The 21,320-nt window shown below is 42.2% G+C and overlaps 1 protein-coding gene across 4 annotated transcripts in view; it reads left to right on the top strand.

The window, feature by feature from the left end:
- Positions 1-15,768: 15,768 nt before the first annotated feature.
- The window catches only part of FXR1 (FMR1 autosomal homolog 1), a 32,936-nt gene continuing 27,384 nt past the window's right edge, over positions 15,769-21,320 (top strand). For all 4 annotated transcript variants that reach the window (XM_074153242.1, XM_074153245.1, XM_074153244.1 and 1 more), the window contains exon 1: positions 15,769-15,915. In XM_074153242.1, coding sequence (XP_074009343.1) covers positions 15,865-15,915 — 51 coding nt within the window. In that variant the 5' untranslated portion in view covers positions 15,769-15,864. The remainder of the gene's footprint in view (positions 15,916-21,320) is intronic.

Here is a 21,320-nt window from a genome sequence, read left to right as displayed (position 1 = left end):
TACGCTGTCGCGGCCACCTGAAGAGGGATAATGAAAGTGATTACATCAGCAAAGGGGAAGGAACAATCCAGGTAAAGAGTTGGTGGCTGTTTGATCTTGGAGGGTTGCTGTTACCTCCAGTGCAGTCATCCAAAGCTGTCTAAAAATTAAATAGGCTAAAAGAACAAGAATGCCTAGGATTTCTTCCAGGAATTTCTGTAGTTACCTACTAGGCATCAAAGGAGACTTCTTTTGAACCTTCAAATACACAAGGAGGTCACATGCACTCGTGACTGCAGATTTGGTAACCTATTATTCATTATTTTCTTTTATTGATTGTTTTACAGTCCCCAAGGCGTGTGTGTTGCTTTCTGTGCCACAAAAAAAAAAAGGTTCTGTAAAATCTTGGGGTTTTTTACAGGAGTGACAGCAGTTGTCTGTCGTTGTTAATGACAATGGCAGCCTATTTTTTCCCCTATTAATTCTGATTAGGAGGTCTCATATGAATATTAAGTCCAATTTTTATGATAAATGATGTCCTTCAACCAGGAAAAAAATGTCAGGTTGACCTAAGATATTTTCTTATTTAAAGATTACCCTTAAAAACCTAAAATCACAAGAAATTAATGATTTGGCTTATCCACTTTGTTAATTTTTTTAAAAGAGACCATTAGATGGAATACTTGGGTTATACTGACATTCAGGACAAAGAGACAAGCCAGAGCAAAGAGAAAATTGTGGAAAACAAAGGTATCCCCCACAAATATAAATAGCCACTAATTAAATAGCTGTAGTTAGAAAAATAATATTCTTTTTTTATAACTCTAGGTGGCAGCAGCAGAACAAAATAGAGAAAAATGTATGATTATGATTATACTTGCTCACTGTTAATACAAAATCCATTAATTAAATACTGCTGATGGTGTTTCTTGACCCAATATTACTTTTATACTCTAGATGGCAGCAGCATCACAAAATACAGAAAAGATTCATTGTATGCCTGCTGTGCCCAAATATTCAGCCGCTTCAAGTTTTTGGAGGTTAAAGTTGGAGAGGTCGAAATGCAGATTTCCTGAAGGCACTTTCCCACCACAAAAGAATTTAAAAAAGCTGAGAATGACAGTTAAATATCATGTGCAATTAGAGGTAAATCACTTCATGTGTTCAGTCTTTAAAGTTTTTGCATATATCGGTTCAGAGGGACCTCGTATGAGTAAGTCTGGTGAAAGGACTGTGAGGTGAAAAGAAGGCATTTGCTTTAGATTATACAAAGTTTTGGTAAAACCGTTTTTGAGTATTATTTGACTAAAAAGCATCACAGGTGCCAGCTGAGCAGAAGGCTGATGCGGAGGTAGCAGCAGGAGGGACTGGAGGTGGAACCACACAACCTCAGCTCCTCTGATGGAGGCAAGGCCCCAACGGGATGGAAAGCTCGAGCAGTCCAGGAATACCTTCATATCCAAATCGTTACCTGCTTGGTGAGTTGAAATAAAATTCTACAGAGAATTATTTAAGTGTAGCAGCTTTGTTGTTTGGATGGTTGCAGGTGTTTACCCTGTGTCATTTTACTGCTGTTATGGCCAAAAGAGCAAATATCCACCAGAGACAGCGTGACAGGCAGTGTAAGGTGTCACCAAGTGTAAACACCAAATATTAAGGGAAATGCAGTGTATGAAGAGATTGTCTTCAGTATGGGGGGGGGAAAAGAATGGAGTTTACTGCAGAGATAGGGGGTGGGCTTAAGGAAGAGGGGGCACTCACTCTCTCCAGCTGGCTGGTGTGTTATCTTCAGTCTTGGAGTCTTCTTGAGGGTTAAGAAGGGTGTCACCTGGTCCAGTTTTAATGGTGTTGGGAGCATGTTTTGTCAGACACAGAGTATTGCCCACTGCCATGGCAGGGTCACACTATGGAGGTGACATATTTGGGGAGCGTGCCTTGTTCCAAGGTACAAATCTGTGCGCTGAGTGCAGTGACTGACTGTGATGTGTCAGTGTCGTCTTTGAGTAGGACAATGTGAGAGACACAGACACTAATTGGGAGCCCACCAAGTTTTTCCTTGACCAATTAATATTCACTCAATATAGAAAGGTTCTTGGTCTGTGCTGCTTATTGAAAAAGAAAACAGGAAACTGAAATTGAGCTGGTATCAGCAGGATTGAACTAGTGAAAGTGAAGGCAGTGCACTTACTGAGTGAATACCAACACAAGTATTTTGTTATATAAATAGATGTTTGTCAGGTATTGATATATCGGATTGGAATTAAGTAATGAAATTAATGAAATCATAAGATCATTGGTTCCACAGAGTGACTGTAAACTCTACATAATTCATTATGAGCTCTTTGATTATAAACCCTCAACAATCTCATCTGCTGCATCTGTAACTCCGGAGTGGTTGATATTTTGACAGGGAAATGAAAAAAACAAAACTTTAGCACCTGAACAAAACTCTCTGACAAAGATATGAAGGTCTCTTTCCATTTCAGTCCCTCTGTGGTGGTTAATACCTTCCTTTTCTCAAAAGTAAGCTTATCCAACTATTGTTTTAGACTACTTAAAACTATTAGAAAGTTCTCTGGCACTTTTCCCAGATAAACTACAGTTGTAACAAACTGGCCTAACTGCATTTTCAAATACTAAAATTAAATTTAAAATATTTTGGATATTTCTCACCAAGGAAAAGAAAGGATTAAGGTAGATAAAGGAAAAAGCAATACTGAAGATTGCAAAAAATGTGTAACTCTTCTGTTCTCGGTTCTTACAGTCACTCAGAAGAGTGGAATTAATGCAAGAAGCAGGTGGTGATGCTGGTACTGTGCTTCTCCTCCAGGCTTCCTTCCCAGCCCAGGGAGAAGCCCCCGCGCTGGACTGCACAGGCTGCTCTGAAGCTCTGCAGTCAGATGTGCTGAGGTTTCTACTTTCTGGTAAGTACCGGGTGCTGCTTGGCCTGTGAAGCGTGCTACAAGCTTTTTGTCTTGGTAGTCCTTTCTAACTTCGTGGTTGCCAGCCAGCGATGTGTGTGAGATCAGTTTTCTGAGGATTAGGCGGAGCTTGGCTGCTTGTCCCGTAGGTACAAGTACCTGCTGGGGGGGTTGTTCCAGCGAGACAGTGATTCCATGCAAATAGTATTTTTTCCAATTAAAATGAGATTCCTGTTGAACTTAACGCTGTGGCATTAATTTTGCAAGATGTGTATGTGCACATTCCCTCTTTTACTCCCTCCATGCTGTAGCCAGAGTCACAGACAAAGCTGTTCCACTGGTGGGATGAAAAAGCACAGTGAAAGTCAGGGTGTTGTATCCCTCACCTGGGCAACATCTCTCTGTTCCTTCTCTGCTTTGAATAGATTCTTTTTAAGGCTTGGCCAACTCGTAATAGTAGAGATCCCATTAGCTGGTGCCTGCTAATGTTGCTGATGGCATGAGGGCAGGGACTGCTGCTGCCTTCTCCATAGTAATATTAATATACATAGTAATAGTAGTAGTGTTCTTTTCTGCCTGCCATTTAATTTGTCAGCTGAATAGCAGCTACAAGAGACTAATCAGCAGCGTTCATCGTTTTGTTTATTTCCTCTTTGTTGCAATGACTTTGAATATTTTTTTAGAGGGGAGTTCCTGTGCCTGAGACTATAATATCTTTACCTGCTGTTGAGTTGTGTGGAGAAAGGACTGAAGACATGTTCTAGAAAGAATATCTTGAAGTGGGGGAATGCAGGAAGAGGAATGAGACAAGAAGGCTATAGAATGTATGTTCTCTTTGGAGAAGAAAAAAAGCATAAAGACACAAACATTTTGTGCATGTGCACGAGTGCCCAGCCTGCTGATACAGTGCCACCTCATTGAAGTGGTTGTCTCAGCCTCTGAGGTACCACCATTAGCCAGAGAGATAGAAATTACTCCTTGCTTTGTGGACTACTATAATGATGAAGCATAGAGGTGTCTTAATTTCCTGAAATGACACAATGAAGATGCTGAAAAGCACTGGCTGAGATTGTCACAGCATCCCTGCAGCAGAACCTGCCTTCTTTGAAGTGTTCTCAGCACTTCTTTATTTTTTTTTCTTATGTTTTGTAGATAATTTCTGTGATTTCTAACACAGCCCCCCCACCCCGCACCAGGGCTACACTGGGCAACCATAAATCCTAAAGAAAGTGATTCACCAGCACCTTGATCTGCCCCTGGTGGACATTCTCTGATATTAGTGCCTTGGAAGCATCACTAAGGGCAGGGAAATTCTCCAATTAATATTTGATTAGTAAAGAGATCTTTGCCTAATAGCATGTGAAGGTTATGTAGTGAGAAGAACTTTTGTGCAGGTAATCTAAACTGTTCCTGGTATCGATGACTTTGACAGGATCTTTCGTTGGAGGTCCATGAAATAAAGGAGGGAAAAGGTCTGGGCAGGGGAGGAAAAAGGCTGGAGCTGGGATGGGAACACCTTATGGGCCAACTCCAGCAGAAGAGCTGTCTCCAAATGACAACGGACTGTAGTGTTTTCACATATGGAGGATGAAGTTGGCCTTCTCCAGCTACAGGTTAGATGTACCCTGACGGAGATGAAGATCTCCTCCAGTCCATGTTCTGCTGAACTTCATAGCTTAATGAACATTACGGTTTCTACTTAGTGGATTGTAAATGCTTTTTTAAAAAAGCCTCTCCTCTTGATGCACACAGGGTCACTTAAGCCTCTCCTCTTGATGCACACTTGAGTCACCCCAAATCCCAGAAAATTCAGTAGATCTTACACTGATGTAAGCACCAAAAATGTCACTGCCTGTTTAGTAACCAGGTTTGAGCAGTGTGTTTTGAACTGAAGAGCTCAAATCTAGGAGAAAAAAAAATCTCAGCATTTCATACTGAAAGCAACTGTTATATCTTTGAAGAAGCTGCACCAATAACGTTCTCAGCTGAGCACGCAGGTTCTTAGTTTGGTTTTGCTGATAACTAAAAATTAATGATTCAGCTTAAGTCTTAATATAGATGTTTCTCTGTCTGGCATCTGCAAGACTTTCCTCCAGTACTTTCCCTCTCTTAATGCTATAAACATCAGTATTAGCAATGACTGATTCAGCAACACATACCTTCAACTTCGGAGCAGCGACTTGGCCCCTGCGCACAACAGAGCTTCAAAGGGACTGTACCCCCTTCCAGCCCACCCAGGCTTCTCTTCAAAGGGTACACCTCAAAAATCCCAACAGGCTGTAGAGTAGGATTATTTGATTTATGATACTATTTCTATTCTGATAAGGGGATAAGCAGAGATACGGTTTTTTCATAAACAAGTTAACCCTTTCTTTATGTTCAGTCTTTCCCCCTGCCTTCTAACTGCATTTTACTCCAGGGAGTTTTCCACACCCAACCACGTTAGAGAGTGGAACAGCGATTTTTCCACTTTTTTGTGCTGTCAACAGAATTATTTACCAAGTTTCATGTAATTCCATGCGTGCAAATGTGTTGCACGAAGCTGGGTAGATGATACAAGTTGAAATTTGAAAGGCAGAGGTCTTGACTGACTGAAAGTGAAAGCCTAAAATATTATGTACGCGCAACATGATGAAACACTGGAAACACGAGCTCCAACTACAGTTTCAGCTCCAAGGTTACGGTGTCAGGTCTTGGGTTGCAGGTTTTCCAAACCCAGTGGTACAAAAAATCTACCCTTTGCTTTTAAACTGATTGAATTTTGTGCAGAAGCCTTGGCAGACAGTGGTAATACGTCTACTCCGCAGAGAAGAACATGTAGAAAATCCAGTACGATGTGTAATCTCATTATCAAAGAGAAGCCAAAGCTTTGATGTCAACAGGAGTCCTTCTGTGGACTTTGATACTGAATTAATTTCTGTAATCTTAATTGTTTTTCCTCCGTCTTAGTATTTTTATTGCACCATGAAATGGTGCTTTCCTAAGAGAGAGCAAACAGTTTGGGGATTTTCTTTTCTTCATTTTTTTCAATTTGTTTTGGCTTTAGTAGGAGTATTTGTTGTTAGTTGAGTTGCTGAGAAACAGGGAAATGTCCAGAGGGACAGCAGAGGATGCATGTGCCTTGGCAGAGAGATGCAGGTGGTACAGTGGCATTAGGATGGGTGCACAGGAATGAAGAGCCATAATTTATTCGAAGTCCCCAGTTGTAACATTTTGATGTATTGTGACAATATAATCTTGTGTGTTAATAACAGATTATAATATGTATATTTATAGGGCAGCATTTAGCCAGATGAGATTTGCTTATGTAAATTCTACTACCTGTGTTTGAACCGATACTGGCTGTTCCGAGAGGGACTCAAAAAAAGGCACGTCGGAGCTTCAGAATTTGGTGGAATTGTGCATTTGGACAATTCTCCCCATGGTTATTTGTTTCCTCCTCACTCACTCTTGAGGATTCCTAGAAAAACATATTTCATCCAGGAACTCTAGTGTTCTAATTTGGTGATGTTAATTTCATCTAGTTGTGTGCCCTTTTCACAGGCTCGGTTTAATGTGCTGTGTTCCTCTGTCACACAGAACAGGGATGAGGGAAAGGGAACCAAAACTTCTCTGCAAACAGAAAGAAAGGCTTTATTACATCAAGCTTAAACAGAAAAGCAAGAGTGACAGGATTTCCATGCGACTGAAAGATTATCTTCTTTAAATGTGTAACTCATGTTTGCTCTTTATGGGTAGATTGTTAGACTGTATGTTCAGCTCTCTCAAGAGGCATTTAGGACTTCAAATACAGTAATAAATTAATTTGCAAGATAGAGACAATAATGAAAGATTCGATTTCAAACTGCTGTCGTGAAACTTTTGTGGAATTTTCAAACATTGAAAAGCATAAATGACAGCCTTATTTACTTGCGTAAATGAACCCACCGATGAAGTAAAATGCAAGATTGACAGCATTAGGAAGAGAAGCTCATTTTTTTTATCTACAGAGATGTGCCTTCCAGCAGTGTTATTGCTGTCTTTTTCCATGTCGCTTGGCCACGCCACTTCCCTCTGAGGCTGGTCACACAAAGCCAGGGCAGATTACAGACCCGGTGCGGGCAGCCCATGCTTTTCCTCGGATAACTCAGGTTACTCTTGGCAACAAGGAGGCGATGAGTCGACACCCATCATCTAAGAAAGGAAACCCTTCGTTTACTCGGAGGCTGATACAAAGCCAGCAGATGGGAAGAGTTTTCTGTCACTCTCTCAGGGCCGGAGCACAGGTCCCCAGCCTCCCGTGACATCCACTCTGTGCCGGGAGCACAGCGCTCTCAAAAGAAACACTGAAGAGCCGTTTACTGGTAAAGCGTAAGAAACATCTGTAAGGGGCTAAAGGTGTTAAAGAAATACTTAACTGTACGTGGAGTTGGCAGATTCTTAGGCTCAGATTACAGGGAAAACATTAGCAGTGAAAGTCCACAAGATTTATCCTAATTTATGAGATTACTTCCTCAGAAACTCTCCTTTTGAACTGCTCTTCAACAGAAGAACAAATGTGTAGACTTCAATGCTTAATAAAGCTAAAAGCTTCTCCCTGGGGTAATTGAAATTTTTCTATCAAAGGGTGGATAGACCTGGTTGCAGCTGCAACAAAGAAGAAACATATAAAGCCAAGTGGAAAGCAGTTAGACAGCATTGGTGGTGTAGGACCATTGAACGTGGTCTTGCTAATTGGAATCCATAGCACAGGACATTCAACGACATGCTGGGCAAATGACCCTGAAAGTTTCAAGTCTATCTAGTATAAAAAAAAAAAAAAGTTCAGATGTAAAAATAATCATACGAACGATGGATTCTGTATCCTTGAATGGGCATAACCAACCAGAGATCTGGGTAACCGGCAAATTTCTTTTTTAAATAAGGCCCTTTGAGTCCCGTATATGCATCTACTTTCACAAGCATTTCAAAACCTGTCTTCTAATAATTTCACACAGAGCTTTCAGAGAAGCGATGTTCAAAAGAATGAAAGTAATGAAACACAGCAAAGTTTTACATTTTTATTTCTGTACTTTGGGAAAATTCCTATTGAAGACAGAAGGCAGTTCAAATTGGAATTGCTTTACTGCCAACAAAAATGTGTGACTCTTGATCTAATGAAAAAATTAGAGAGATTGAAAAGCAGGAGTAGACTTAGGGAGGATTTCAGTTACAGCAGGATGCAGCCCTTATTGCATTTGTAGTTCAAACTGTGATCTCTAAGGAGACCTAAATTGCTCCAGACTGTGGAATTTAGGGTATTTGAGACTTTATTTTCTCAGAGGAACAAGTATGGGTAACTAAGACATCAGGCTTTACTGTTGTACATTTAGAAAACATCTAAATATGTTTTTAGAATTGTAATAGAAAATATCATTTAACGATAAATATGTTCAATTCTTCAAACATTTGTCACATGAATTAAAAGTTGTTCAAAAACAGTTCCGTCAAGTGGAACTTGTGAATTTTTTCAAAGTTTCCAGTCCTGCAAACTGATTTGGATCAGCATACTTTGATTTTGTACACCAAAGCCATTGTATTTGTGATTGTTATTGGTGTGCAAGGATCCACCGGCTCCAAATCTAAACTTTCGTTCTGGCACGCTTTGTAGCTTTGTGAGCACTGAAGTATTTCTGGGAAATGAAACAGCTTCAACAGAAGAAGAATGAGTTACACCTAAACTTCACAATACGCTAAGGTATAGGAGGTGTCGGAACAAGCCACCTTGGGCGCTGGGAACACTTTGCCCACCCTTGTCTATTGTTCCGCCGAGGCCAAGTACATGGTATCAGTTACTGGCTATGTCTTGCAAACATCAAAATGTGCATGTTTAATCAATTTCTTAAACTCAGTGCCTATGACTAAAGTAATAGAAAAGGTTCCTCTGCTTTTTTGAGGGAGTTGAATATGATCCATTTTGGGAGAACAACTGACGCTGAGATCCTGACAGGGACATATCAACGTTCTTAGTACTTCACCTGTGAAACGCTTATCTTCGCCCCTAGGGCACTGAGACTCTGTATTTATCTGCAGTTTCTTTATATATATAAAATAACAATATATACAACAAACACACGTACATATGTAATTTACATATATAAAAAGAAAACTGTTGCTCTACAGGTGGGACTTTTCAGAGAAACTGAAAATATGTGTATACAGAATGTTTTAAATTATTGTTCTGCCAACAAATTAGCAGAAAACTTTCTTCTCAACTCCCTCCTCTCTCGAAAAGCAGAGATTAAGCCACCTATTTAAAGTCATTTCTCTGTCCCTTCCATTCAGATACTAAATAAAATACCTGCCCAAGCACTTTGCTGCATTGGGGCCTTCAAAAAGTAAAGCATGGCAAGACAGAAACCTGCTTTTGGAACTCTCGACAGCAGAGCACCTTGAGCTGACAAGCAATCTCTTCCTGAAATGAATTATTTTGTGCTTTAGATTGCATCAGGTAATCCTATAAGAACGGAAATAAGCTTTTCACTTTTTTTTTTTGGTTAAAATTTTCCAACAGATGCACTGCTAACTTCTTCCTACCTGTGAGCTCCCTCCTTGCTCTTCCGTACTGCATTCCCTCCCTGGATAGATGTGCATCCTCTGCTACTCCAGACACACCTTTCTTTAACTGCTACTAGTTTGGTTTTTGATATCCTGTGGCACTAAATCCCTACACCTCAGATCATTTATCCATGATAGCAACATGCCCTCTGTCCACTGCCTCTTGCAAATCTTGCTTGGGACTTCATTGCCTTTTTTTCTTAGAGTAGGCCCTGACTTTAAGAAATTAAATGCTAATACTCAGAACCAGGGATAAAACATGCACGTTTTGAGCTAATAATTCGTATCACATAAACCTGCATCACCTGAAACCCTGCTCTGGTCCAGTCCAACACTGGAAATGCAGATATCTCTTTACATGACACTGACATTAAAAGTTGGCCCAGGTGTCAAGTCAAAACAAAGGTAGTTCAGACTTGTCTGAGGATCAAGCAAGGGCCAAAATTGGATCAGCAACAGAGGGAAAATAATACTTTTCTGGTTTCCATTGAAAGTATCCACAAGTCAGAAATTATTCATTTGGGTTTGTGTGGGTAACAACAGTGATAGGAGGGACATAACTCTTAACACCTGGAGACAAGAACTTCTAGGATTGGATGTCGGAAGCCAATGCTGTGACAGGCCTGTCCCCATCATTATTTCACCACGACGTCACACGGCGGCAGAGGTCCCTCTCTGGGGCTCAGTGCATGGCACTTCCCAGCTTGGAACAAAGTCAAGCAGAAGCCGGGTTATTTTTGCTCAGCTGCATCCACACTGGCATGCAAAAGAGGCAGATGCAAAGTGCTAATGAAAATAACCAAACCAAGCCAAGCCATGAAAAGTTGTTCTGTGAGAGGATGAGCTTCAGAGCATTGCGTAAAGTCCATCAAACAGCACTGTTCTCATTTAAGTTCATTAAAATTTCAGCGAAATGACTTTGCAGTTTCTTTGCATTGTGCCAGAACGAACATTGTGCTTACAGCAGGCACTGGCTGCTGCTTCGCTCTGCTTTTGGAACGGCATCAAACTCTTGGTTTTATTTTGCTTACTTCCCTGTGCTGTTAGTGACAAAGCCAGGCAATAGCGAGCCAGAAGTTCATCCAGTGTGAAAAAACAAGCTTCGTATGTTGTCATTCGGTGTGAAATTACTTTCAGGTAATAGTCTGTTGCCTGGATGGGTATTTTTCTTTTGCTGAGCAGGCACATTATCTCGTGGACTTTGAACAAATGAAACCTGAATCCTATTACTCATCATCACTTCAGCATAAATACAGACAGTAGTCAAAACCTATTTTCTTTTAATATTGGTTCTTAACGTCTTCCTTATATAATTTAATTAGCTCAGTAGCTTTTCCTTTTTTAGACCTCAGTAACAGGAAGTAGAATATAATAGTAAACACCTACTGCATTCTGTGGATTATTAACACTTTTTATCCTTCTAACCGCAGGAGGCTGTTAACCCTAGATCTGTGGAACATTTTAAGTTCATTGTGTCTAGACACAGACAGAAGAATGTGAGTGCTATCAGCTGTAATAGACACAAAATAAAGTAGCTCCAAAGATTTTCCCTTTCAAGGTAGGTGTAAATAACTACAAAAGTTAATTTACAATAATAGGAACAATTCTGATTTCTTCTTTCTCCGATTTCCATACCAGACAGAGGGGTTTTAAACTGCACTGCACAAAACTCTTTTCACACACACACTCACTCGGCAACACCTTTTGTGGATCCTATTTTCAGCCGCGGTGTCTGCTTACAGCCCTTGCAGATGCAGCAGGGTATGGCACACGCAGCCCAGCAAACCTCCACGCAAATATCCATTCATTCGTAAAGGTTGGGAATGCATTTGTAAAAGGATGCTGGAAATTGGGAGAGATTCTTCTTCAACTCAGTATTCAAACAGTGCAAAAATCACAGCGAAGGACAAAATAAAACAAAACACAAGCTTTTCTTTAGGAGTTTTCTTTCCGTTTTTACAACAAACCACTGGCCCTTTACGCAGTAGCAGCCCAAGAGGACGGTCTGTATCCAGACCATATGTTTTACTACCAATTTTGTTCCACAAAGTATTAGATGCCCCACTCTACTTGCACAAGTCTATTGGAGCTGATTTGACATGTCTCACAAACTTCTTTCTGCTCCCCAAGTACAAGACATGGAACAAAGAAAACATACACATAAAGGACTAGACTTTCCACACCGGGAAGCATGTAATTTTCCAACAGAACTTCTCCAGGACTTTTTCTGAGTTGTAAAGTAGTGTTGTCGTTTGCTAAGACATGAGGCCAATCTGATTTTATCTTGTAATATCCTTCCAATACTCATCTGTGTTGGATTAGGGATGTGCAGTGATTTACAGAGGGTCTAAGGGCCACCAGTCGCCCAAGCTTCTGCTAAGGCTGGAAGTCTCTGGATGGATGTCTCTCAGCCTTCTGCCAAAATTTCAGAATGAGCAACTGAACCAAAAAGGTTTTTACCCACTTAAAGGCGAAGCTAGATTAATATTTTATCATTATTTTATTTTTTTATGGCACAAGTTGCTAAGTGTTGGCATTTCCCTCCACTGAATGGAATGTAAAACTTACTTTGTAAGTAAAGGCACAAGTCTGAATTCAGTTGACCTTGAGTTTTGCCCAATTAATTTTTACAAAATGTTCTAAGAAGGTGTGCTTCTGGGGTTTTATTTTACTGAAGGGTAGGGAATATGTTCAGTGAAACACAGCAATACCTTGTTTTGGTATCAGCAAAGGCACTAAAGTTAATTGGCAGAGAAATGACTGATTAGTTTAAAACTACAAAAAATTTTCCAAAGTAAACTCTCAGCCTACTAGTAGTTTAAGGAGGCTATCAATTTGTGCATCTTTTTGTAATTAAATATAATCTTACTTTGAAAAAATCACTACTCTGAGGAGCTATGTTGTTGATTTCACAGTTGTCTCACTGTTGCCCGCATCCCTGAAAATGCCTGAAATTTGTCTGGTTTTGGGCAAGATGGACATTGAACAGAGTTTGGTGTCAGAAGGTCCCAGAATCCTGACCTTCAGTTACACAGATGGTAAGATTTCTGTTAATTCATTTTTGTATGAACCTGAGCATATCCAATCTTGGGTTTAAAATTGCTAGTGCTAGGAATCTAAAGAGGCCTTTATAATTTTTTCTCCTATTTGCAGATTGTGACCAAAAGTCATTCTTTCAAAATAAAACTCTGCTATGATACTGTTTCACTGGGAGTTCCATTTTCAATCCCCATTTTTTTTTTCAATTCCTGAATTCGAGACAATGGCATTTGGACGGATGAGAGTGGGGGTTGGTGGTTTCTTTGTTGGAATTGATGCTTTCAAAGTCTCCTGTCTTGTAAATATGGTTTATATTGCTCATGATATATCACCACCGTAAATGGTTTTTCCACCCTAAAAGTAGGCAGGCTTTATTAATTTTCATTATTTCATTTCCAGAAACTTTCTCAACCTCCCATTTTAAACTCTAATTTCCAGACTAAATTTATTACTGCTCAGCCTATACCTATTTGGGAATCTTTTTGCTAGTCTTGTTTTCTGCCTTTTCTAGCCTTTGTCATTGACCGTTACCCCCTTTGTGTGCCTTGATATATTTGAAGACAACAATCCCAATCCTTCAGTGTTTAATCCTTCATCCTTTATTTTGCTCACTGAAATAAGCAAACTTTTTTTCCCCTCTTTCCAGCCAGGCACCCCAAGGATACAGAATCCCACTATTTCTTGCTTACTTTTGGAGTCATGAAGCTTCCTCCTGCGCTGCCTAACAGTTCCAACAGCGGACAGAGCGTGGTTCAACTAGATTTATCTCAGCATCTCCGCAACCAGAACTGCTCTATGAAATGTAGGTGGCAGTTTCACTGTGGGTGTTGCAAAATTAGAAGAAAAAAATAACCACCTTACGTCATCTTGTGAAAAAAAGTTGCAAGTAGGTACTATGAGAGGAAGACTCTTGAGTTCCCGAAGCTGGGCAAAGATCCTCCCTTTTCTTATTTCAGTAAATACTTGAAGTAATTTAATTTAGTAATTGCTTCTAATTTACGTTAAGTGAAAATTAAACTTAGATTCATTCTCGCCAGTCTGGCCGACGTGCTACAAACTATTATGGCCCACAATCTAACAATAGCTCTCTTCTACCCCGTCTTCAGGTAGGTATAGCAATCCGCCTCAATATCCATCTGTAAACAACCCTCTCTCTTTAACTACTGCCATGTGCGCACTTCCAGAAAAACAAATTTTATCAGGCAAATTCAGATGCAGATTGGCTCAAGCCAGGTTCTTATCATTACTGACCAGAACTGGCCCCCGTTTTGCAAATGTGGACACCCAGGCACCTCACGCAGTTCTGAAGGAAGGTTTTTTTTATCCATGTCCTGTTTTGGTCATGCATAGTTTGGTTTTGCTTCTTTTTATAAATCCCAAACACCTTTTTTTAGCAGTTGACGTTGAGAGTTCGTGTCTTGGAAGCTGAATAAATGAACCTCAGGATATTCAGTCTTGGGGCAATGAAAATTTTTTGACGTAGAATTTTTGTAGCATGACTGTTTATTTCATTTTATCAGGTTTCATACTTGATCCTGGAAAGCCCCGAGTGCCTCCCTGCCAATAGGAAAGGGGGCACCTACCATTTTGCATGAAGGGCTCTCTTGCCTATGCATGGCTTAGGCACCATTGACAGACAAAATTGTGGGTCATTTCTGAAGATTTAAATAATATTTATGATAAAAGGTACCCTCCAACATTCCCGCGGAATAAATATTATGCAAGAATGAGAATATTTGTACACAGAGCATGGGAAAAGAGTAGATCACATAATTGCTTTTTTGTCTAAACACTACCTCATAGTCAAACAAAGATTTGAGTTATTCAGTGGAAAAAACATGGAACAAGCAGGGCCTATTGGGGTTTTTTTTTGCAATTAATTTGTGTCTCATTTCCCTTCGTCTTTCACCACAATGACTCAAGGCATTGCCCTCCACAGCGCCTATAACTCCAGCTCCACTTAAGATCTTCAGTTCTTCCTCAACAGGACTCTCTCAGCTCATCTCCATCCCCTCAAATTACTCACTGCACAAGAAAAATGTGCACAAATGGCCAAGGAATGGCGTGCTGGCCATCTGGCACGCGCGGGGCCAGCCAGCAGCCGGCGAGCTGAGCCACAGAGGTTGGACCCACATCGCTCCTTCAGTGGTGGCACATCCGAGCCGCCTTACCCAGCCACCAGCTTTCCCAAAACTTGTAGGCCTTTTGTCACCCGAAATCTAGACAGACAGACATAAGTTAAAACTGGCAAAAAGGACAGACGTAGTTAAAATGGTCAAAAAAAGCCACTGTGGGAAATGAACATGGAGAAACTAAAAAAGCTAACATGTGATGGGTAAAATACCATCATGTGCTCCTGTTCCTTTTGGGACCAACATCTAACAGCAAAGATCAGCACAAAGGACATTTGAAAGTAGATATTGATATTTAAAGCTACTGAAAAAAAAACAAACACGTATTTGGCAAAGATACAGGCCTTTCATCAAGCTCTGCATGACTAAGCTTATGTGAGTGTTGAGCTCATAGCAAAATTCGGGTCTGATTGGGTTGTGATGGTCACAGAATAGCAGAGTCATTTTATTTTTATTTTTTTTTCCTCTGCAACAGCACATGGAGGAAGGAGGGACACAGCCTGGAACCGGGCGATTCTCCACTCCATGTCGGGGCACTGGGCGGCCTCCCCCGGGCCCGTTCGGAGTTGGGGGGCGCTCGCTGTGGAGCCCAGGGCGGGTGGGGGGCCGCTCCCCACCCCCAGGGCCAGGCCGGAGCAGCGGGAGGGACAAAGACAGCCGAGCAATGGGCGCACCGGCTCCATCTTGATTGCACCGGGCGGGCAGCCAGGCCGCCTGAGGCGGCTCGAGAGCGGAAAGTGTCCCCTAAGACCCAGCCTTTTTAATCGTTACTCGTTTAATAATTAAAAAAAAAAAAAAAACAAAAACAAAAACAAACAAAACACCGCATTTTCCCTGCAGCGCTGACTGCGGCCTCCATTACCACACAGCAGCCGCTCCCGCGGGGCCGGGCCCACCGGGCCACCTGCGCCTCAGGGCGGGCGCCTCACACCCCCTTCAGTCCCGCGCCGGGCCGCTCCCACTCCCGCGCGCCCCGGCGGGGGGGGTTCGCCGGCTGCCGCTGCCCTTCTCGCAGGGAACGCCCCGCTCCGCCGGCTGCGAATCCCCCCCGCGCCACCCCCGCGGCGTGGGCAGACCCAGCGCGCGAGGCGGGGCGGGGCGAGGCGGCGGCGCGGCCGGCGGGGGGCGGGCGGAGGGGGAAGGGGGGGGCCCGGCAGCGCTCCCCCCCGTGGTGACAGTTTCTAGAAGCACGTCCCGGCGTCCTTTGCGCTCTCAACATGGAGGAGCTGACGGTGGAAGTGCGCGGCTCTAACGGGGCCTTCTACAAGGTACCGACGCGGGGAGGGGGCGACGGTGGAGGGGGGGTGGGCAGGTTTCCGCGGCCGGAGGCGGCGGCGGCGGTGGTGCGTGTGGGGGTAGGCCTTGCGCCGGGCCGCGGAGGAGGGAGCCGTGAGGGGGGAAGGTGTCTGGGTGTGGTGGTTGGAGGGGGGGTGAGGGGGGCTGCGGTGAGGAGGGGGTGCTGAGGGCTGGTGTGAGGGGAGGGGGCCCCGGGGGGGCGGCGGGGATGGAGCGGGGCGGCGGTGGCCGGGGGAGGCGGTGAGGAGGCGGGCTGAGGAGGGCTTCTCTCCAGGGAGGTCGGTGTGAGGGAGAGGGGGAGCGCCGGGGGGGGCGGGGGGCCGGGGGAGCGGATGCGCAGCGCGGGGCTTGCCTGGGCTTCGTTGTGGAAAAGGGGGGGGTAGGCCTGGGGGTGGGAGGGGTGTATTTCTGGAAGAAGTAGCGATTTTTGGGTGGGATGGGGTGAACTGAGCCGAAAACAATAATAATAATTTTAAAATATTTGAAATAATTCTTTAAGGATTTCGAGTTTATTTATGTCATCAGAAAGCTTCCTTCACCATCACCCTCCCTGGAATGTCAGGATGTTACTGGATCAATGCAGAATACTCTCAGCTGTTGCCCGTCAGTCATTTTGCCCTAAGCCTGGCTTCAGATGTTTAAGAATCCCAGCTCTTTTTATGGCAAGAGCCTTCTGTCTTCCTTTCCAGGAGGGCTGATTCCGGCCGGTATTGTGAGCACACAGCGGAGCCCTGCTCTGGGAGCATTTAATCTCAGGACTCTCTTTAGCTATTGTCCCTGACCGCATACGCAGGGTGGTATTGCACATGTAATATTATACTGGGGGGGGGGTGTCTTTATATATTATTTCTCTCCCCCCCCCCCCCCCCCCCCCCCCGAATTTCCTGTGTGCAGCTGTGGATTTGGCTTGGAAGTCATGTGGTGGTTTCACAGTATGGAGAGGCAGTTGGTGTTTAAAGGATTGTAACCAGCTGACTTCAGGAGTTAGGTTTGGTTTGGTTTTTTTTTTTTTTTTTCAGCTGGCTGTCTATTAAGAGAGACAAATAGGAGATACTCTTATGAGGAAAGAATTTAATGGGGTAGGTTATGTGCCCTTGCTAGGTAAACCTCTTAAATTTTTACCGAAATCAGTAGGTAATACATTTTGTAAATCAAGACACATTTTTAGTTGGATTTAAAATACCACACAGAAACCCGCATCAGAATCATTTGCATTTAGAACAGGATACTCTTAAATAGAACTGATTATTTATTTTTTCTCTGTCGTTTCCCCTGCCCATTTTAGGAAGCCCAGAATTTGGAGACACTCTGCTTAGATCTCCATTTTCTACCTTGTCATCTTGGACAACTCTATAAACTATGGATTAGTTGTTTCTTCTGCTTAAGAGGAATGTGAGACTAATGGGAGCATTAGGAGGTGGACTGAATTCTTGGCCTGAAGGGATCTGCACATAGAATTTATTACAATAAGCCTGATTTAAAATCTGCAATGGTGACATCTCCTCCTAAGTCAGTGAGAATTGTCAGGCTTGGATTAGCACCATCGGGTGTTTTGGCCCTGTGAACAGTGGCGAACAAAAGCAGTTTTACTTAAAAATGGCATTAATGGCCTTCAGATCAATGAAATGGGGATTAAATCCAGTGATGGCATCTTCATGGTGGATGAAGTCAGGTCAGAGTGATTGGCACCACAGATAACAAAGCCCCACCTGAGAATAATCCACTGGTAATGGGGAAAGGGGGAGAAAAAAAACCAGAATCTCCCCACAATCCAAAACTGAATAAACCAAACTGAAACGCAATTTCACAAGATTATTCTTGTGAGCCATATGCAGTGACACGTGTGTGTCAGGGACTCCATTTTGTGCATCTGACTGTTGGGGTAGGCAGAGGTTACGCCTGTGTTTGGGAAATAAATAACACCACTAGTAACTTTCTGTTTAAAGTTTCTGAAGAGGAGGGAGGTGTGTCAGTCCCTATTAGAAAGTATCCTATTTTGGGTGCTGATAATAGCATTTGTAAGATAATGAGAACAGGCTCATCTTCTCTAAGCCCCATGTCACTGGATAGAAGGTGGCACAGAATTTTTTCTGAAGAGAAAAGCAGAATTTGTAAGATGGGATGAAATTTGAGGTTTGCCCTCGCAACAGACTGAACTCTTATTAGTGCAGGGTACCTCCCTGTGAAGGAGAGGAGAAGGATCCTGCTATGCCAGCAGAGATAAAAACCTAAATAATTATGTAAACAATTACATGACAATTATTTTTAATGAGTTGTAATAGAACTAATGTTAGTGATTAAATTTGGTGGGATTTTTAGTACTTTACTAGAGATATAATGATGGTAATGATATTCTTTCTAGGTTCTTTTGTCCCTCTAATAATTGTGGTTCATTTTAGTAAAATTCAATTTAAACTGAATTCTTCATAATGTATTTATGTGTACACAATCGTTGCTATAAATTAGTAAGGAAAATGATTTTATTAAAATACATGAAAAGTGAAAATGTTTTTCGTGATGCATAGATCAATGGACAGTAACTTTGCTTACTGTAGACACCTCAAGAGAAATTTTCTTATTCTCTGTCCTGTACAAAAATATTATCCAAATTTAACCTTTTACTTATAAATTTCCATATTAATTTATGCTTTTTTTTTTCCTCTTTTGCTTTAAATAAGTAACATAATCTGCAAGACAGAATTTATCTTGTAATTTATCCCAGGTTCTCAACCAGTGCACAGCAGAGCCCATGTTTAGCCACTCCCTGCAGCTGAGGAGACTTTGCATATATCATAATATTGAGCACCCATTGTCTTTAGAGAACAGATGGTGCCGATGGGGCTCAGAGTGGCCACGGGCTTCTGAAAAACCATGAGGTTTGTGTTGTGGAACAGGGAGGAGAACAGACAGAGTTGATGAACCCTACTCATTAAGGGTTTGCATACATTAGAGGTGTGGTGAGGACTTCTGAGAGCAGAACAGTTAGTGCTTTCTAGGCGAGGCTAGGTTTCAGGTTAGTTCCTATCTTTGGGACATTAGACTTTTCTCTTTTTTTTTTTTTTTTTTTAATGTGAAATGGTCAAAAATATCTGGGTTTCTTCAGGCTCTGAGAGGGTTGGAGAGAATCAGTATTGAAAGTTGAATATTCCCAGCCTCACCTTGGCCTGACTGCAGTGTTTCTAGGATGATGAGTGTCATTAAGATCACTTGAGTAATGCACAGAATCACAGATGGTTGAGGCTGGGGGAGATCATCTGGTCCACACCTCTGCTCAATCAGGGCTACCTACAGCCAGGTAGTTGCCCAGGACCATGCCCAGATGGCTCTTGAGTATCTCTGAGGATGGAGACTCTACAACCAACCTGGGCGACCTGTACCCGTGCTCAGTCACCCTCTCAGTAAAAGAGAAAGTGCTGCCTGCTGTTCATGCAGAAACTCCCATGTTGCAGTTCATGCCTGTTGCCTCTGGTCCTGCCCCTTGCAAAGGGTGTCTGTGCAGCTCTTGGCAAGAAGGCAGCTGGATAAAACAGAAGCTTCCATATCTCCCTCGGCCTCCTCACTTGTATGCGAACTAGAGCCCTGGTTCTGCGTGTTGTTCATGAGTTAGATGTCAGTGTACCCGAAATAGGTTGGGCCTTACAATAAAACAAGACCAAGGTACATAGATTGAACTCTAAATAAACTTCCTCTACCTGAGTCTTTCAGTGGCATCTGAATAACTGAAAGATCCATTGCGTTCTTCACTGTAGGGACTTCCATGTGCTGAAAAACCGACTCTGGTGTGTCGCGTGCCCTTGTGTTCTTTCTCTTGTAGAGTAGCAGCTAGCTGTTTAGATTATGCAAGGGCACAAAATAGATAACAATGTGAATTAGGATGAAACTCAGCCTTTAATTTACAGGTTCTAAAGTGCTTCCTTCTTGATCTGTTCCTCTTTCAAGAGGCGCAGTTGTTCTGGCAGGAGGAGTAACCAAAGCGCTGGTAGCAGGAGCTGGCGTAGGCCTCCAGGTAGAGACAAGCCAAAACATTACTAAGGGAAAAAATGATGAAAGCGAAGCACACAGCATTCCTCCACGTGTACAGCGTCAAAGCACCGTGAGCAGTTCTCTGTGAGAAAAAGTTCATGCATCAATAAAAAAATACAATGGCTTTTTAATTTTTCTTAGAATTTTTAATTGGTGGCTTTGAAAACTACTCTGAGTTCTTCTGAATGATCTTTAGCGTGGCAGTTATTTTAATAGGAAGCTGTCACTGAGAGTAGAGCTTACACAGCTGTTTGTACCCAGTTACTACACCAGGAAACTTGGGAACTGGCGTGACTTTTTTTTTTTCCTTTAAGGATCTCAACTGTCTTATAATGGTCACCATTTATTTATTACATTTAACTCTAATGGGTAAGAAATTTCAGACATTTTAAAGGTGTTACTGATCTCTTGGAAGTTGTATAGGGTGGTGCAAGAAGTATCTATAGTCGTTATTGCTGTTTGCTTGACCCCTTTAGGCTGATGAAGGGAGATGCCCCAGGCAGTGGTTATTGATTGCTGATGTACATAATTAGTAGAGGCTGTCTTGCAGAAGAAGTCTTGCCCTTTAGGAATAGGCAAATGAAGAAAGCAGAAGTGTGACTCATTTGGGCTTTCATTAATAAGCCTAAACCAGGGGATTCGGTGCTGAAGTTCTTGCATCATGACCCTTGAATTTACATATGGTAATCGTGATTGTGAATGGCAATAAGCATTCATCTCATAGGTTAAACTGTGGCTGCTATAATAGTTCGGGATCTTTCTTACCTGATGCTGGCTTGTAATGTTTGTGGTTTGCGGAAAGCTACATCTGCTTTCTTCTGTCACTTCCTTGTATAAGCAGGTGATCGCTTCTAATGAAAATAATACTTCATGGAGTTCAGTCTTTTTTGTCCAGTGATTTGATTATTTAACAAGTTCCCTGTGTTTGCTTTGATTTTTTTTTTTTCTTTTGGTGTCAGCATTGGATACATCCCTTAGTAATAATTAAGTGTTTTATGTATTTGTTACATGAAACAGTTGTATCTGAATGTTAGTTAAAAATAATAACAGTTCTTGCTTCTGAAAGGAGTGAAAGGATTGGTAATTGGATATAGGCTCCTTGACCTTTATATCACCGATTCAGAAGCAGTCCTGGTACCAGATGCCAAAGCGTTTACTGTCTGAAATTTGTTCAGTGGTGAGTAAGGTAATACTAGTATAGCTTTTAGTGTATAGTTTATAGTACGTGTGACTCAAAAGTAGCGCGGTGGGGATCCCTGGATAGAACGTTTGGAGCTGAACTAACCGCAGCTCATTTTGAGAGTGGACTGTCCTGTTTGGGGTCAGATGAAGTTAAGAAAGCGGGATGAAGAGG

Source organism: Numenius arquata, chromosome 9 (genome assembly GCF_964106895.1).
Source record: "Numenius arquata chromosome 9, bNumArq3.hap1.1, whole genome shotgun sequence".
Classification (NCBI taxonomy): Eukaryota; Metazoa; Chordata; class Aves; order Charadriiformes; family Scolopacidae; genus Numenius; species Numenius arquata.
This window is presented reverse-complemented; position numbering and strand designations above follow the sequence as displayed.